A 13,997-nucleotide genomic window follows, 5' to 3' on the forward strand; every position below is an offset into this window, starting at 1 on the left:
AGCCAGGGGCTAATTCCCCATAGTCCGGCAGGTGCCAGCAGGTGTGCCCCGACAACAATAGGTCTGCGTAAAATCAGGTATTGCCGCTTGACATTTTTCCTCGGAACGTTGACCGGAGAAAATACAGTGAAAAAGGCGCCATTTACACTTACTATGCTATCTACCTCGAATTTCTAACGTAGTAATTAGCTAGCCCACACTCTGCGCCCCATATGTACGGTACCTATCAGCACATTCGAGCAATGCGTTTATCACGTGTTTGTATATGTCCAGACGACCGCTTGTATGACTCGTTTTGGTCAAAGATGCGGGTTCAGGCCAATGGCGATCGTCCACCAGGTGGAGGGCATCGAGGACAGCGATCTTGGCTGTCAGCCCCAGAGTAACCCTCACGTATGAACACCAACCAAGGCTGCGAACCGGTTGGTCGGTTCACGTCACACGGATGCGAGATTCAGATGAGATTGTCCAATTGGGCTACATTTTGCCCATTGCACACCATTGGGCTGGGGCACCCGTGGGGACGGCTTAACTCTTCGTTGGCTCGGGACGTTGAAGCTAATGAGCATCCCGCGTTCCTGATGGCGGAATTACTCCACTTATTGAAGGTGTCCCAATGACAAACTTGCAAGTGTCATTGGCCACATCTCCTGAGTCGAAAACTCTGCCGAGTTGACTGGACTGGAAGTCTCCGGTTGGAAAGCCTCGAGGGATAGCCGAGTCCTTCTATGCGCATCAACGACTTACACTCTCCAAGAAGAACCCCACGGAAAATTGTAAGCGGAGATCTAACTCTTCAGCTCTTTCCCCTCTATTTGTGGCTTAAATTTCTTCTTTATCCCACAATACTCCAGGAGCCTGTCCCTCCATTCCATTTTCTCCGTCGTCATTATTGTTCTTGGTGGACCATCAAAAGCCGGAACCGTGACAGGAACCATGGACTTTCTGCCGAAGGTTCGCCCCTCCTGCCTCCGCGTGGGTCGGCTTCTCTGGACTCTCCAGTGCCTTGCGGGCGTGGCGTTATTCGCAGACAGCGGCAACGGATGGCCGGGCGAATTTCCAGGGGCTTTACATGAACTCCAACGGAGCCGGTATGTTGATGCGTCCAGTTACCACTTTCCGTTAACTTTCCCTCCTGATCTCAGACTTCTAGTTGAGACCGTGAACTGCGGGAGTGATTCGGTATTTGCACTCTCAAGCACCTTTGGGGGATGCTGCAGCATTGGAGGCAACTGTAATATCCTCACTGCCTGTTCCCGGGGCACTCCGACCAACAGAAGAGGCGGTACATGGACATGGTGAGTCCAATTTCGAGCCGCACACAGCGCAAGGCATTCGAGATATCAGGGGCTTTGGCTCACACAACATTCGCCTTTCACAGCAGCCCGGACCATGATTGCTATACTATAACTGTCTACGAAGCTTATCCATCGGCGACAGACAGCTAGATTGTGCACAACTGCGCCAATGCATGGTCGACTAGCACGATATATCGAACAATTCCTCCCTCAACCACAAGCCCCACGAGCGATTCCACCATTCTTCCCGACGCAACAGACTCTGCGGACAATGCCGCAGAGGAATCCGAGTCATCCTCGCGTTCCGAAGCGTGGATTGCCGGCGTTGTGATAGATACGCTCGCAGGTGTTGCGGTGATTGGCGCACTGGGTTTCTGGTTGGGAGCGCGGATGCCGAGGCCGGGAGGGGCGGTGGAATCAGAAGAGAGCAGGAGGGGATTTCAGCTCCTCTCCGGAAGGACTGGCTATGGCAGCTGAGGCAAAGAAAATATTCCGAGCAGTATTCCTTTTTACGACAACGCGCAGAACACCCAAAGCTCGAGCACGGAGTGTTGGTCTGGCAAACGGGGTTGAGATGGAGGGGAATACAGTGGATGTTCAGTCCGACATTGTGTACCAGGCCCCGACCGTGCCTACGTCTACCATGTATTATCATGCTAATCGCGGTCCTCAGAAGATGGACGGGATGTCACACGCCAAACTCGACGGCCAGGCAGTTCCACAAAGAAATATTGTCTAAGGTAGGGTAAGCGCCGTTATTGTTCGCTACCTTGGGTTAGGGCAGCCGTGTCCGGCCTTCGAGATCTACACCGACTACGTCACGGATAAGGCATCCCCGTCCCGGGGCCGGGCATACAGCCAGCCCGATTTTACGTTACGTCTCCCCTATTCGATGCCGCCTTGATGCCGACTGGGTGTGGAATACTAAACCCCTCCTTTCCATCTTCCCCTAAGAGCTCAGGGGTATATCGCTGAGGATTAAACAATTCCCCCGCTACAATCGGACTACATAACTGGATTCCGGCACAAGGCTCCTCGGATAGAGCCGAGCGGTGTTGCCGCTTTGAGCAATGGCGACGACTTCCCCCGGATTAGCCAGATTGCTGGCCCCAGGAAACAACTCTATAATCAGCACTCAACCCCCAGCGCGGTATTTAGGCTGCGGCTACGCCCAATTTCTCCCAATTGAAAACGCCAAGCCCTATTTATACCGCCATCATGTTACGACACTCAGAATCGTGGGGGAAAAGAAGAAATGGGGGAGGGCCCATGGCGGGGGGAATATCTTCTCGGGACGGCGTCTTCAATCTCGAGGTCCAGAAACAGAATTCTATCTTGTGCAGTGCAGATCACGGCTGAGGTTTGTCCTCTTCGTTTTCGTTTCCTGAACTCGGCTTTTCGAGAAGAACAAGAGTAATAAAAAAGAGCAAAGAAAAGAAAACCGCCACCATGTTCTTCTTCCTCCCGCTCCTCGCCACCCTCGCCAACGCGGCGACCATCTCGCCCCGGCAGAGCGCCACCCAAGTGGTGCGGCTCCAATCCATCGAGAACGTCGCGGTGCGCCCCAATGGCCAGATCCTGGCGACCAACATGAATAGCGCCAACCTGTACTCCATCGACCCGGTCGCCAAGACGTCGTCGACGGCCGTCGTGGTGTCGGGCGCGTCCGGACTCAGCGGCATCGGCGAGTATGCGCCCGATGTCTTCGCCGTCATCGGCGGCAAGGGCATCTACAAGGTGGACTTTTCGGGCGGGTCGCCGCGGGCGTCGCTGATCAAGACCATCACCGAGGCCAGCAACCTGAACGGGCTGTGCGCCTTTGACAACAGCAGCGTGCTGGTGGCGGACGCGGGCAAGGGCAACGTGTACAAGATGGATGTCAACACGGGCGAGTACGCGGTGGTGCTGCAGGACCCGACCATGGCGCCGACGGGCGGCATCCCGTTCGGCATCGACGGCATCAAGTACAAGGACGGCGTCGTGTGGTACACCAACATCTTCCGCAACAGCTTCCACAAGATCGCCGTCGACCCGGCCACGGCCAAGGCCACAGGCGCCGTGCAGACGCTGTGGACCAACCTGATGGGCGACGACCTGTGCTTCGGCCCCAACGGCAAGGTCTACGTCACGACCAACGGCAGGAACTCGCTCGTCGAGGTCGACCCGGCCGTGGGCAGGCCCACCACCGTCGGCACCATCACCGGGTCGACGTCGTGCGCGTTCGGCCGGACCGAGGCCGACCAGAACGTCGCATACGTCGGCGCGGGCCAGGGCGTGTTTGCCGTCACCATCAGCGTGTAAAGGGAGGCGTACGGTGTTGTGCAGGTTGGGAGACGAGCCGTACGCGTGCAGAAGACGCTAGGTTGGCCGGCGGAACCACCAAGTTTTATCATGCGCCGCCGAAGTACGTAGTCAACTCGAGAAACCATTCTTCTCAGTAAGGAGATATAAATATATATATATTTCATATATATTTATCTACATGCAAACGTCGTGTCGAGCATGATTATAATAAATTGGATCGTAATGTATATCTACACGCAAAGTTGTCTGTCGTCGACATATACCCAAGTGCAACTTGGTATCTGGGTAAGCTTGGTTCAAATCCCAAAGCAGCAAAAAAGAGAGAGAGAGAGAGAGAGAGAGCCAGAGAGCGAGAGAGCGCTCTTTCCGTGAATCCTCAAAATGGAAGGGCTGGGAATTGAACCCAGGACCTTTCGCATACACCTTAATCAGAACCCTGGGCTACTCGAGCAGAGAGAACCGTACAGGATGCTAAGCGAACGCTCTACCAACTGAGCTACACGCCCGTTGTCTTTGTTGGATGGTTGATTTGGATGGCACATATTGCGGTATTTCAGGGGGTTAGGACTGAGTCATTAGAGACAAGGGAAGGTGGGGTAAGGAGCGAGAAAATTTTGCTCTCGTTGAGCGCTGTTGTGGAGTCTAACAAAAGGAGAGCAGATCTGGAGTGTGGATTTAATCTTAAGGGTTGTGGAACTTCTTTCATCAAAGTTGGAGGGAGACAGCGGACGCGGCATTGGATAGTCAGTACTAATAGCTTTGGTAGATTAGGCCATCGTGGTCCGGTAGATTACTTAACCTTCTCCTTCTCTTCTCTTGAGTCTTGACATTCTTAGCAATAATGATGAATAACTGTTGTCGCAGTGTTTCATTTCCGGGCTCCTTTTCTATTATATCTCTATTTTGAGTTGCGACAAAGCACTTCGCCAGCTCGTGCCAACTCCTAGAGAGGGTGGTGGGAGGCACCTGCTCGGGGTTTGGATTTCTTGGGACTGCCAGCAAAGCCCCAAAGTCTCAGTACAATGTATAGTTGGATACGTGTGATCGTATGCAGTCGCTGTTGCCTGACCATGCGACCCAACCGTAGATCACTTATATACGGGATCGTCGCGGCGTCATGCGTTGATCCGTGGGGCGGCCGCTCGGTCAAGGATGTGACGACGTCTTTCACAACGGCTAGTGTAACCGACCCCATTTGAAAGTGTCTGCACCATAAAGTGAGGTAACACGTAAGATAAGCACCGAAGCGCAGAAAGATGGCACAGCTCCACGCTCGGATTACTCGGCTTCCCACTACGGTACACGTAGCAAGGAGTAGCACGGAGTTTGTGTAACCTGTCATCAGGAGTCGGAGAATATCTCACCTGGCCCGCTCCGGTATCATTTCTGGTTGGATGAGCCCTAGCGCTGGGGCCCTGGGGGGCTGGTTGGAGGGGACTAGAATCGAACTTGAGATGCCAATATTCCGCATCCAAGCGGCCCGGGCTGGGGGGGCGCAGTATTCTGGCGCGGATACCCGCAAGCAGAAACAAGATGATGTGTAGACTGCGGGTTGGGACGGGTTTCGTCTGAATCAGTCCATGTGCCACTGCATGCCCTGAACATCACTGGCCAGAGCAGAGGCCGACCCAGGTCGATCGGGGTTAGGGATCGCCCAGTAGGGTAGCTATTGTCTCGTCTACCACATAGGAGGATCGGTTGGCCCTGGTCGGCGAAAGCCGCCAGGCACCAAAATTGGATCTAGAAGCAAATCATCCTTGTCAAATGCCGGGCATCTCAGCCCTGCCAAGCCGCGCTTCTCTCTGGTGAAACTGTCCAGCCAGGCCTTGTGGTGGCGGAGCCGGATGATTCCGCGTCTGGCAACGCAAAGGGTTTTTGGGTGACTATGACTGCAGTACGGGGATGTTGTCATCACTGCGGGCTCGCTGACGACAGATGCCGTGGTTTGCATCATGGCCGCTACTTATCTGCCTCACCTTTTTGGCCGCCTACAATTGGTTTCTCCATCGTCCACCTTGAACGGGAAGACTCAAGTGGGGCGCATCACGGCCCTGCGCTCAGGGATCAACTAGTTGGGCTACGTCCGATTTATTTGATAGACAGACGAGCAAGCATGCGGGATCACAGTGCATCCCAGACGCCATGGTCGTCGGCCTGTCCCAGTTATCTGGTGCTCGAGGAGACGAGGTGTACGTGTGTCTTAGGGTTAATATTGGGGGAGTGATTCAGCGGAGGGTAATTCGGCCCCCACTGGCCGGGTCCTGCGGCTGATATCCTGCGGTGAATGGGGCCGACGCGGGGATGAGGCACAGCCCTTCTTTGCATGGAGTTTCGACGACACGGTTGGCCTCTTCTGGAGAAGCCGTTGGCTCGTCGAAAACGTGGCTGATTGGCCCGCCCCACGGGATTTGCCTCCGTGCACCTGCAACCAGAGCCCAACGCGGCCGTTAGCGTTGTCGGCGTGATTTTGTCATGGATGAGTAAATTTGGGGGTGTCATCGAAGGCCGGTTGGCGCAGGGCCCTACATAGGGGGTAAAAAAGGTAGCCACTGGTCCAGAGCTCAGAGACCGGCCGATATGCACACAAACTTGGACCAACGAGCTCCGAAGGACCCGAGAGCTGAGCACGCCTCGGCCCGGCTCTGCGGCCGTGGAGCAGATCAGCTCCACCGCCCAGTTCATGGAGGCAGGGCGGGGCGGGTCTGGGGGCCCAAAACGTTTCGGGGTGTTGCCGCAAACCTTGTTGGACTACTGCGTCAGATGTGAAAACGCGATCTGAAATCGGTGGCAACCGGCGGCGTCGACGGGAGGATCGGGGGCTGGTGCACATTCGGCCGCCCGGCGGCGTCAGCGAAGCCACGCCAAAATAGAAACTTCCTGGACGACGGCCGAAATGCACATGGGGCCGGTTGGACGACGGCTACTGAGGGAAGACTAGGGGTAGCTTCATATTATCGCTCTGGTGATCCAGTAAGTATTATGGCCCGCAGGATCGGACCAGCCCGCCTAGCGTTTTGGTTTTGATTTGCACTGCCCACTGGTGATAGTGGACCTCGCCGTATCTAGTACATGTCCCAGTTGGTAAGCACGGGCAAGTCGATGGCTGAGATGGGATGTGTGCGCTGTGGTGAACCTGGTGTATAGAACAAAGTATCTACTACTGGTACTATCTCTAACTGTGGAATGTGGGAGATACGCTAAGTACAAGAAAAAACAAGTATGAAAAACACAATGCAGACCCTCTGATTTGTCCCAACCCCTGATGCAGCAGTGATGCTGGTTCCGAATCTATCTGTCTAATATTGCCGTTGTGCTCATTCGTATATGCAAGTCGAAATCGGAAAAACAAGGAATGCCGTAGTAAAAGAGATATGGATCGCCGAAACCAGTCGTGCTGTCTATGCCAGTGCGCTCAACGCATAAATCTAATGATGAAATCATGGTACGGGTGCTCTAGCAGCCGAAGTCAGTGAGTCGCGTCCGAAAGCGGCATGGGGAGCTCAGCATGTTCATACCATTCGAGGTGGTGATGGTGCTCCGGGGCTTAGATCTCCTCTGCGGTTATGCCGCGGATTTGCCTCGACTGCTGGCATCCCAACCACTAAGCCGTGATTGGGACCAGAGGAAGGGTGGGAATGAGGGCTTATAGGTTGACATATTCGTATAATCTCCGGCAGTCCTCGCAGTAGTCGTAGCTGATGACCTCGTGGACCTGGTCGTGAGCACTATCGAAGCGGCATGAACCGTAGATGTGGCGTGTGTAGACGGAGCACGAGTACGGGACTCTGGTCGGTTTACTGCGGCAGTGGCAGGCGTATACGGTGCGCTCCCAACTGCACATGCTGGACGGGATATCACTGGATGATGGAATGGAACTAGGGCGCTAAGAGGGCGGAAAACTGGTTCAGAGGACTAGATGTCGGTATGGTAAGATGTGAGTGATGAGGTAGCAGTGCGGTACGGAAGACTCCCTAGAAGCTGCTGACGACTGGATGGTTGATTTGGATGCTCGGTCGATGTTGTGCGTTGAGACGAAGCACAAGTGGTCAACAGAGAGCGATCATCCTTTTATAAGTATAAACAGGAGAAGGCATACCAACGGCCTCCTGGAGCGGCGAGGACGTCGATGCCACAGAGAATACAGGTCGAGGATGGAGAAAGGAGGCGAGCAAAGTACAGGGCTTGACTTACACGGCACTGTGGATGCGGCGCCGCATTCGCCTAGCCGTGCCTGCAGCAGATGCTGGAACCAGGGCGTCGGGACGGGGCCGAGTCTGCCTCGAAACCCCCTGACTCCATGACAGCAGATGCCGGTGGAGGGGCGGTGCGGGTTGTTGGCTTTTAGGGGAATGTTGCCAGGTGCCAACCGATGGTTGACTTTTGGAGGCTGTCCGCAGGACGCTGCCGCGGGCTTGCCGGCCAGGTATTGTACAGTAGGGTAGGTAGATGCGGCGGCGGCGCCCAGCAGTTGGGGACTGCAAGCGTGTAAGGTAGGGGATTAGCCGCCGAGCCCCTTGTCGTCCACCGTAGCGGCCGCTGATTGGCCCTGCACGTTGGTGGAGGACGCATTGCGCAATTCGAGAAGCTGGGCGGAGTATGTAGGGTCAGACGCTAAAGACGGGACGAACAGGCTGGTTAGCGGCCCGCTAAAAGGTCAGCTAACACTCGGAAATCTGCAGAACACACAGCGCTCGTCAGTGGCAGACTCCTGGGTGTCTTCCCCGGTCACCAACCAACATTACCAATAAACAATCATGGCTTGCATGTTGGAGTCTTGGTTTTCCCCTGCCGTAATTCTGCTCCAGGCGGCTGCGTATGGCCCCAACGAGCCGGTGCTATTGCAGAGGTAGCAGCCAAGGCGCCTGCCTACCTAAAGGTACCTAAGGTACCTTACACAGCGCAGCCACCAGGTAGACTGCCTGGTCATTGATTGATGTTGTTACTTATCCCTTGACCTTGAAAGTGCTTCTCCATGACGTGCCGGACTCTGGCTCGACCAATCGCCTGGCCCCAATGCACATAACCTGCCTACCTACCTTACCTCGCCGTGAAGGACTCATCACCCGCCTTCACCGACATCGGTCTAACCTAGGTGTGGTTGTGCTAATTAACAAATAGAGATCTTGTGAGACCTATCCGGCCGCTACTTTCCCGTGGATCCTATTCAATCGTCACTTACAACGAGACAATGATTGTTTTCTAATTACTCGGTTGCCTTACTCCTTACCTTAGGCGGGCGTCGAAACATCACCATGTCTGAGAGCCATGCGCCAGGGCTCTCTGATACCGTGTCCCCATCTATGAAACCTTTCGAGCAAGGCATTCGGAGGTGACCGATGCAAGTTGGGGATGACGCCAAGTGATGAATCTTGTGACTGGCTTGTCCGGCTCAGTGGCTCCCCATCAAGGCCCGCTCGATGGAGTCACCGAGACGGGACTGGGACGGTAGGTAGTCAGACAGGTTGCGCTGCCTCAACTGTAGAAACCTGGTACTGTACCTATTCAATCATACCGTTGGTGCCTCCTGCGGGCATCTGCAAATTGGTCGGTTGATCGCTTTGACTCGACCCGTCGCCCTGCGTCTCTGCCCGGTTTTCATCAAGGCCTCCGATATGAGATTTGAGCTATGTTTCCCTTCCAATCCGGACATGGAACAAGGGCACTAGCCTGGGTCGCCGTTCTGGCCGCAGGAGATGGCCGAGACATGTACGCCAATCGATGATGTGGCTGTGTGCCTCGAGCACCCTCCGTCCACGCCGGGTTGTCTGCGGCGTTGCACCGTTTTGCGTCGGACCAGAAATAACGTGGGTGAACCAACAACTGCTCAGCGATTGTCCCATGCAACTGGGAAGGAAAAGGGGTGGAAGGAAAATAGGAGAAGAAAAAAAGGTTTACGTCGTGAGATGGCAGCTATGACTAATTAAGATAGCCCGGCTTATTGGGCTGTGGTGTTGTTGGCTCTCTTCAGCGGCCGACATTCAACAGTCAATAATCCAATGGCAGTGGACGGCAGTGGATGGCACTGGATTGGCCAGTTACCGCCTAGGCATACTAATAATCGGATGCAGGGTGAACAGCGAACTGCCGGTGGCTTGCAGCGGGGAACAAGTGGGGTGAGGGGGAAAAGGGGAGTGTCCCAGTTTGCACAGCGTAATCGTGAATGGCCAGCGGCGTCCTTGACACTTCTCGCCCACCCCCGTGTGCATCCTCCTAAAGAGGAAAATGTGGGCTTTGACCAGGCACGTCGGGTAGCTTCTAGAACCTCAGAAGCCCGTAACCCTCTACAACCCTGGCCATGGTTGGTAATTACCCCCCCACCAAAGCCGGAATCTGGCTAAACCGCCATCAGATGGCTCTGATTCCCTGGATAATCTTGTCCTCTCGTGGCGTTCGGTTCCGGGAGGGACACTGCATGAGACTGTGTCTCGGGTACTGTCTGGGCGGGGTGCGAAGGGCAAGAGTAATATCAGGTACCTGAATCGAGATGACGGCAAATGAACCGCAACGTGTTATCCCGGAAACGCGTTCGCGCCGGCACGGTATTTTTACGACCGGCTAGCTCATCATGGGGGGTTTGGGTCTCAGGTCTGCGGGTGCGACCACTTCTAGCGCAGTCATCACCGATTACCTGAACCAGCCCCTTTCTGGTACTGCGGTCGTCTTGAAGTTACCTTGGACAGGAGTCGAGTCTCGACATCAAACCGACCGAGCCAAACTTCATTTAAACCTGCCAATCTCGTACTACCTTACTTACCATGCCTCGCCCTCATCTTCTCACCCTCCTCTCCACCCTTCTCCTGACACCGGCGGCCCGGTCGCAGGCCCTCCGGTGTCAATGGGCCTCGTTGCGCAGCGCCACAGACATCTTCATCGAATCCCAAGCCGCGGGCACGCGCTCAGACCCCATCTTCTCCTCGCCCGACCTCCAATACACGCAAAACGGCGAGCCCCTGACCATCAACTCGTCCAGCAGCCTCCTGTCCAGCCCGCTCACCGTGCAGCACTCGCACACGCTCATCGACCAGGACGCCTGCGCAAGCTTCACCAAGCTGATCCTCGCGCGGCCCGAGAACGAGGCGGAGAAGCTGCTGCTGGGGGCGCAGATCCACTTCAACATGAGCACCACGGACGCGCGTCTGACGCGGGTGCAGAGGATGGACGTGGTGTACGTGGGGGAGGGGGACTGGCAGATGGACAACTTCACGGCCGCGCTGGCCCACGTCGAGGGCGAGGACTGGGGCGCCATCAGCCGGGCCGCGCAGGACACGCGCGAGTCCCTGGAGGGGGTGGCTGCGGCGTACCTCGATCTGCTTGGGGGCACCGCGGGTGGCGCTGCCGGGGCGGGAGGGAACGGCACTGCGGGGGCCGGAGTGGTGGCGGTCCCCTGGGGCCGACCCTGCGCGAGGCTCGAGGGGAGCGTGTACACGGCCGGCGGGGAGAGCTGCGTCGAAGGGCTGAGCCTACCGCCGGAAGGCGGAGAGGGTATCACGGAGAGGAGGTACGTTATTGATGCCTCGGTCGGTTCGGTGAGCGTGATTGCGAAGGATGGGAGCCTCGGCGGCGCGCCGGCCGTGTTCGAGTTGAGGGTCGTACAGGGCGAATTGAGATATGTGCATCAGTTTGCGGCTACCAGAGGCGCCAATTCTGGTTGAAGAGGGCGTTGCCTGCCGCCTGGGGTACCTGTACCTATTTAGTGGTGTAGATGCAATCTACAGATTTGGTCGCGCAAATCACAGCCGCCCTGAGTCGTGCTTGTTTGTTGCCTCGGTGAACGCACCCCACCCTGAACAATGAACGAAGCCTCCAACATCCCGAGAGACCAATTCCACCGTCATATCACACTGCCTCAACGCCATAGACGTTATCACAAGACGAGTGTTGCACCCAGAGCGGCGCCCGCGATTTGAGGATGTACGAGGGAGCCCGGACGACCCCTGGTCGCATAACCGGCCGCTTGGGGGGGGGGTTTTGCCTCAGCACTTGGCTTCGCATCGAGTAGCAAAATGCTGTTGTGGCTAAATTGGAGGCCCAATAGGCATTCAGGAAGGTTGATTGATTGAGTTGTGAATGACATTCGCTAGTCTATGACTCCAGTAGAGAATTCTGCCGTAATAGTCCTCCCTACCCGGGGTAACCTGCTAAGTGTGTCTTGCGACGACGGTCTTTCTCTGTAGAACGCTGTGAAGTTAAGGCATAAAACGATAGGGAAAATAAAAGATGAACAAAATATCAAAAAATCAAAAATCAAAAATCAAAACATGTTGGTGGTGGAAAGTTCGACATCATGGATGGATGCGATTGCCATTTCTGGCCAACCCGAAGCACTTGAGAGATCCCGCCAGCCCACTCATTCCCAAGACCCTCCGAAACCGCTCCATGTCGATGCCATCCAGGGCGGGATAGACGGTCGGCCGCGGCAGCTCTCCCGTTCTAGGGTCGATTCCTCCGTGCTCGGCGGCGAACGAGTGCATTTCCTTGCGCAGCGTTTTAATGGCCTCCGAGCCCGATGTTGCCTCGCCGGGAGACAGATGGGACAAGTGGTGGTAAACAGCACCGAGCCCGGCTGCCCACATACTGCGAATGTGGGCTTTATCGGACGCGCGGTGGAAATGCGGGCTGAGCGTCCGGATCTGAAGAACTCGGACGGGTTTCTGGAGGGGCTGTGGCGTCTTTCTGGCACCGTTGATATTACCCCTGTGGCTGGGTGTGCCGTAAGCCACGCCGTTCTGCTTCCCCGAAGAGACGCAGTGTCCCGACCGCTCCAGGAGGTCGGTAAAATGAAACGGCTCGATGGCATAGCCGGCTGCCATCCTCAGCTTGCTCGCCAGCTCCATAGTCATGGCATGCTCACCCGCGTTCCCGGTCGACACCAGGCCGGCCCCTTCCCCGGTTTTGTTGGTCGGCACCCTGCCCGTATCCATGCGGCTGCATTCCGCCCCCACGGACACGAGCAGCTTATTGAGCCATGAATTGACAATTCTCGAGCATCTGCCCTCGCGGACAAAGACGAGCTGGCCGCCCTGGAACTTTGGTTTCGACGACCAGCGGAGCCGGACCATGGTATGTTCCAGCTCCGGAGGCTGAGACAAGGCGAGCCCGGCGGCAAAAGCCCTGCAGTACTCGTTTACCGAATTAGGGTAAAAGTTGTCAGCGTCGATAAAGCCAACGTAGCGGCGCTCGGGAAAGAACGCAGCTGCAATGGCAATTCCAAGGAGCATGCCCTCACCCTTGCCGTTGCGGATCGTCCCATCGACCGGGTCGACCAGCTCGGGCATTCCGGCCTCTTTGAACGCAGCGGCCGCTCCAATGTCCTTCTGGTGGACGGCCAGGATCTGTCTCGGGGAACCGTCAAAAGTCTTGAGCATTTCTACCTGCTGCACGTATCGGTCATGGACCCTCCGCTCACAGTTAGAGGCCAGGATAACTAGGCAAGACGCTGGAATCGCCGTAATAACGTGCTTGATGACCTCGACTTCCTCGTTCTTGCAGGGGACGATAATGACCATTTGTTCCAGCACACGGTGAAGGAGCTCTCGCGGACAGCACACAGTCTCACCCGCCTCACTCTCGCCCTTATTATTCTGGGCCCTCTCGGCTCGGCCTCTCGCCGGCGCACGGCGCTCCAATGAGGCGGCCAGCGAGTCGCCGTCGCCACGCGCGGATCCCCCGGCATCCAGCTCCACCACGCGGATTTCCTCATGAATGTGCAGGCGCCCGAAGTCGCGGCTTCTGCAGGGCTTGGTCAGCCGCACGGCGCCGTCAGACGGTAGTGGAGGCGACGTGTCCCTAATGCATGTCTTGATACCGGCGTCTTGGGCGGTCCAGGCAAATGGCACAGACATGTTTTTTTTGGGGAGGCCGGATTGGGATGTACTAGCTCGGCAGTTGAGACAGCTTTTACTGGGTGAGTGCATTGCCTTGCAATTGCTCCGTTCCAGGCGCTCCCGGTATTATTATAGGAAAACATCGGCATCAACTCCAGCCGCGCTGCGGCTCCCGGCTTCTGGCTCCTCCTCTGGTTGGGACATGTGCCCAAAGAGACCGGACAAGACTGTTTGCGGCCTGCGTGTTTGCGGCACAATGGGGTGGTGGGAGCCGTCCAAAAGTCAAGCTTGGCCCAAGGCGGGATGGGCCGTCGTACAAGTCCAGGGAAGTTTGGCCAGGAAAACCAGCGTGGTCTGCGCCATCTCACCCTCGTACCTAGTCATGCGCTGTGTACATCTTGACCCGCGGCCGTGGTACCGTACGCTATCACGACAATCCCCGTGCGCAAAATTGCTAATTTCCTCGGGTAGCAGTCCTGATTGGCAAAAGCGTGCCAGACTTGCAATTTCCAGCCTGACCAAGCTTATTCCGCTTTTGTCAGGGCTGGCGAGCCAACCGTCTCCGTCACAC

General features: G+C 56.2%; 3 protein-coding genes and 1 non-coding gene across 4 annotated transcripts; 2 read left to right on the plus strand and 2 right to left on the minus strand.

The window, feature by feature from the left end:
* Nucleotides 1-2,747: 2,747 nt before the first annotated feature.
* On the plus strand, nucleotides 2,748-3,599 carry MFIFM68171_11256 (uncharacterized protein; the record flags this gene model as incomplete). The annotated part of the gene is made up of 1 exon (XM_071066675.1): nucleotides 2,748-3,599. One exon carries the CDS (start codon nucleotides 2,748-2,750, stop codon nucleotides 3,597-3,599), a length of 852 nt encoding a protein of 283 aa, XP_070922776.1.
* Nucleotides 3,600-3,984: 385 nt separating this feature from the next.
* MFIFM68171_t170 lies at nucleotides 3,985-4,108 on the minus strand. Its single transcript has 2 exons — nucleotides 4,072-4,108; nucleotides 3,985-4,020 (listed from the first exon to the last, which is right to left on the minus strand). It is a non-coding gene; the product is annotated as a tRNA-Ala (tRNA).
* A 6,249-nt stretch (nucleotides 4,109-10,357) lies between these two features.
* MFIFM68171_11257 (uncharacterized protein) lies at nucleotides 10,358-11,254 on the plus strand (the record flags this gene model as incomplete). The annotated part of the gene is made up of 1 exon (XM_071066676.1): nucleotides 10,358-11,254. The coding sequence occupies one exon, from the start codon at nucleotides 10,358-10,360 to the stop codon at nucleotides 11,252-11,254; it is 897 nt and encodes a 298-aa protein (XP_070922777.1).
* Nucleotides 11,255-11,884: 630 nt separating this feature from the next.
* On the minus strand, nucleotides 11,885-13,444 carry MFIFM68171_11258 (uncharacterized protein; the record flags this gene model as incomplete). Its single annotated transcript, XM_071066677.1, has 1 exon — nucleotides 11,885-13,444. One exon carries the CDS (start codon nucleotides 13,442-13,444, stop codon nucleotides 11,885-11,887), a length of 1,560 nt encoding a protein of 519 aa, XP_070922778.1.
* Between the last annotated feature and the right edge of the window lie 553 nt (nucleotides 13,445-13,997).

This window comes from Madurella fahalii, assembly GCF_045866475.1.
Source record: "Madurella fahalii IFM 68171 DNA, scaffold_6, whole genome shotgun sequence".
NCBI classification, from domain to species: Eukaryota; Fungi; Ascomycota; class Sordariomycetes; order Sordariales; genus Madurella; species Madurella fahalii.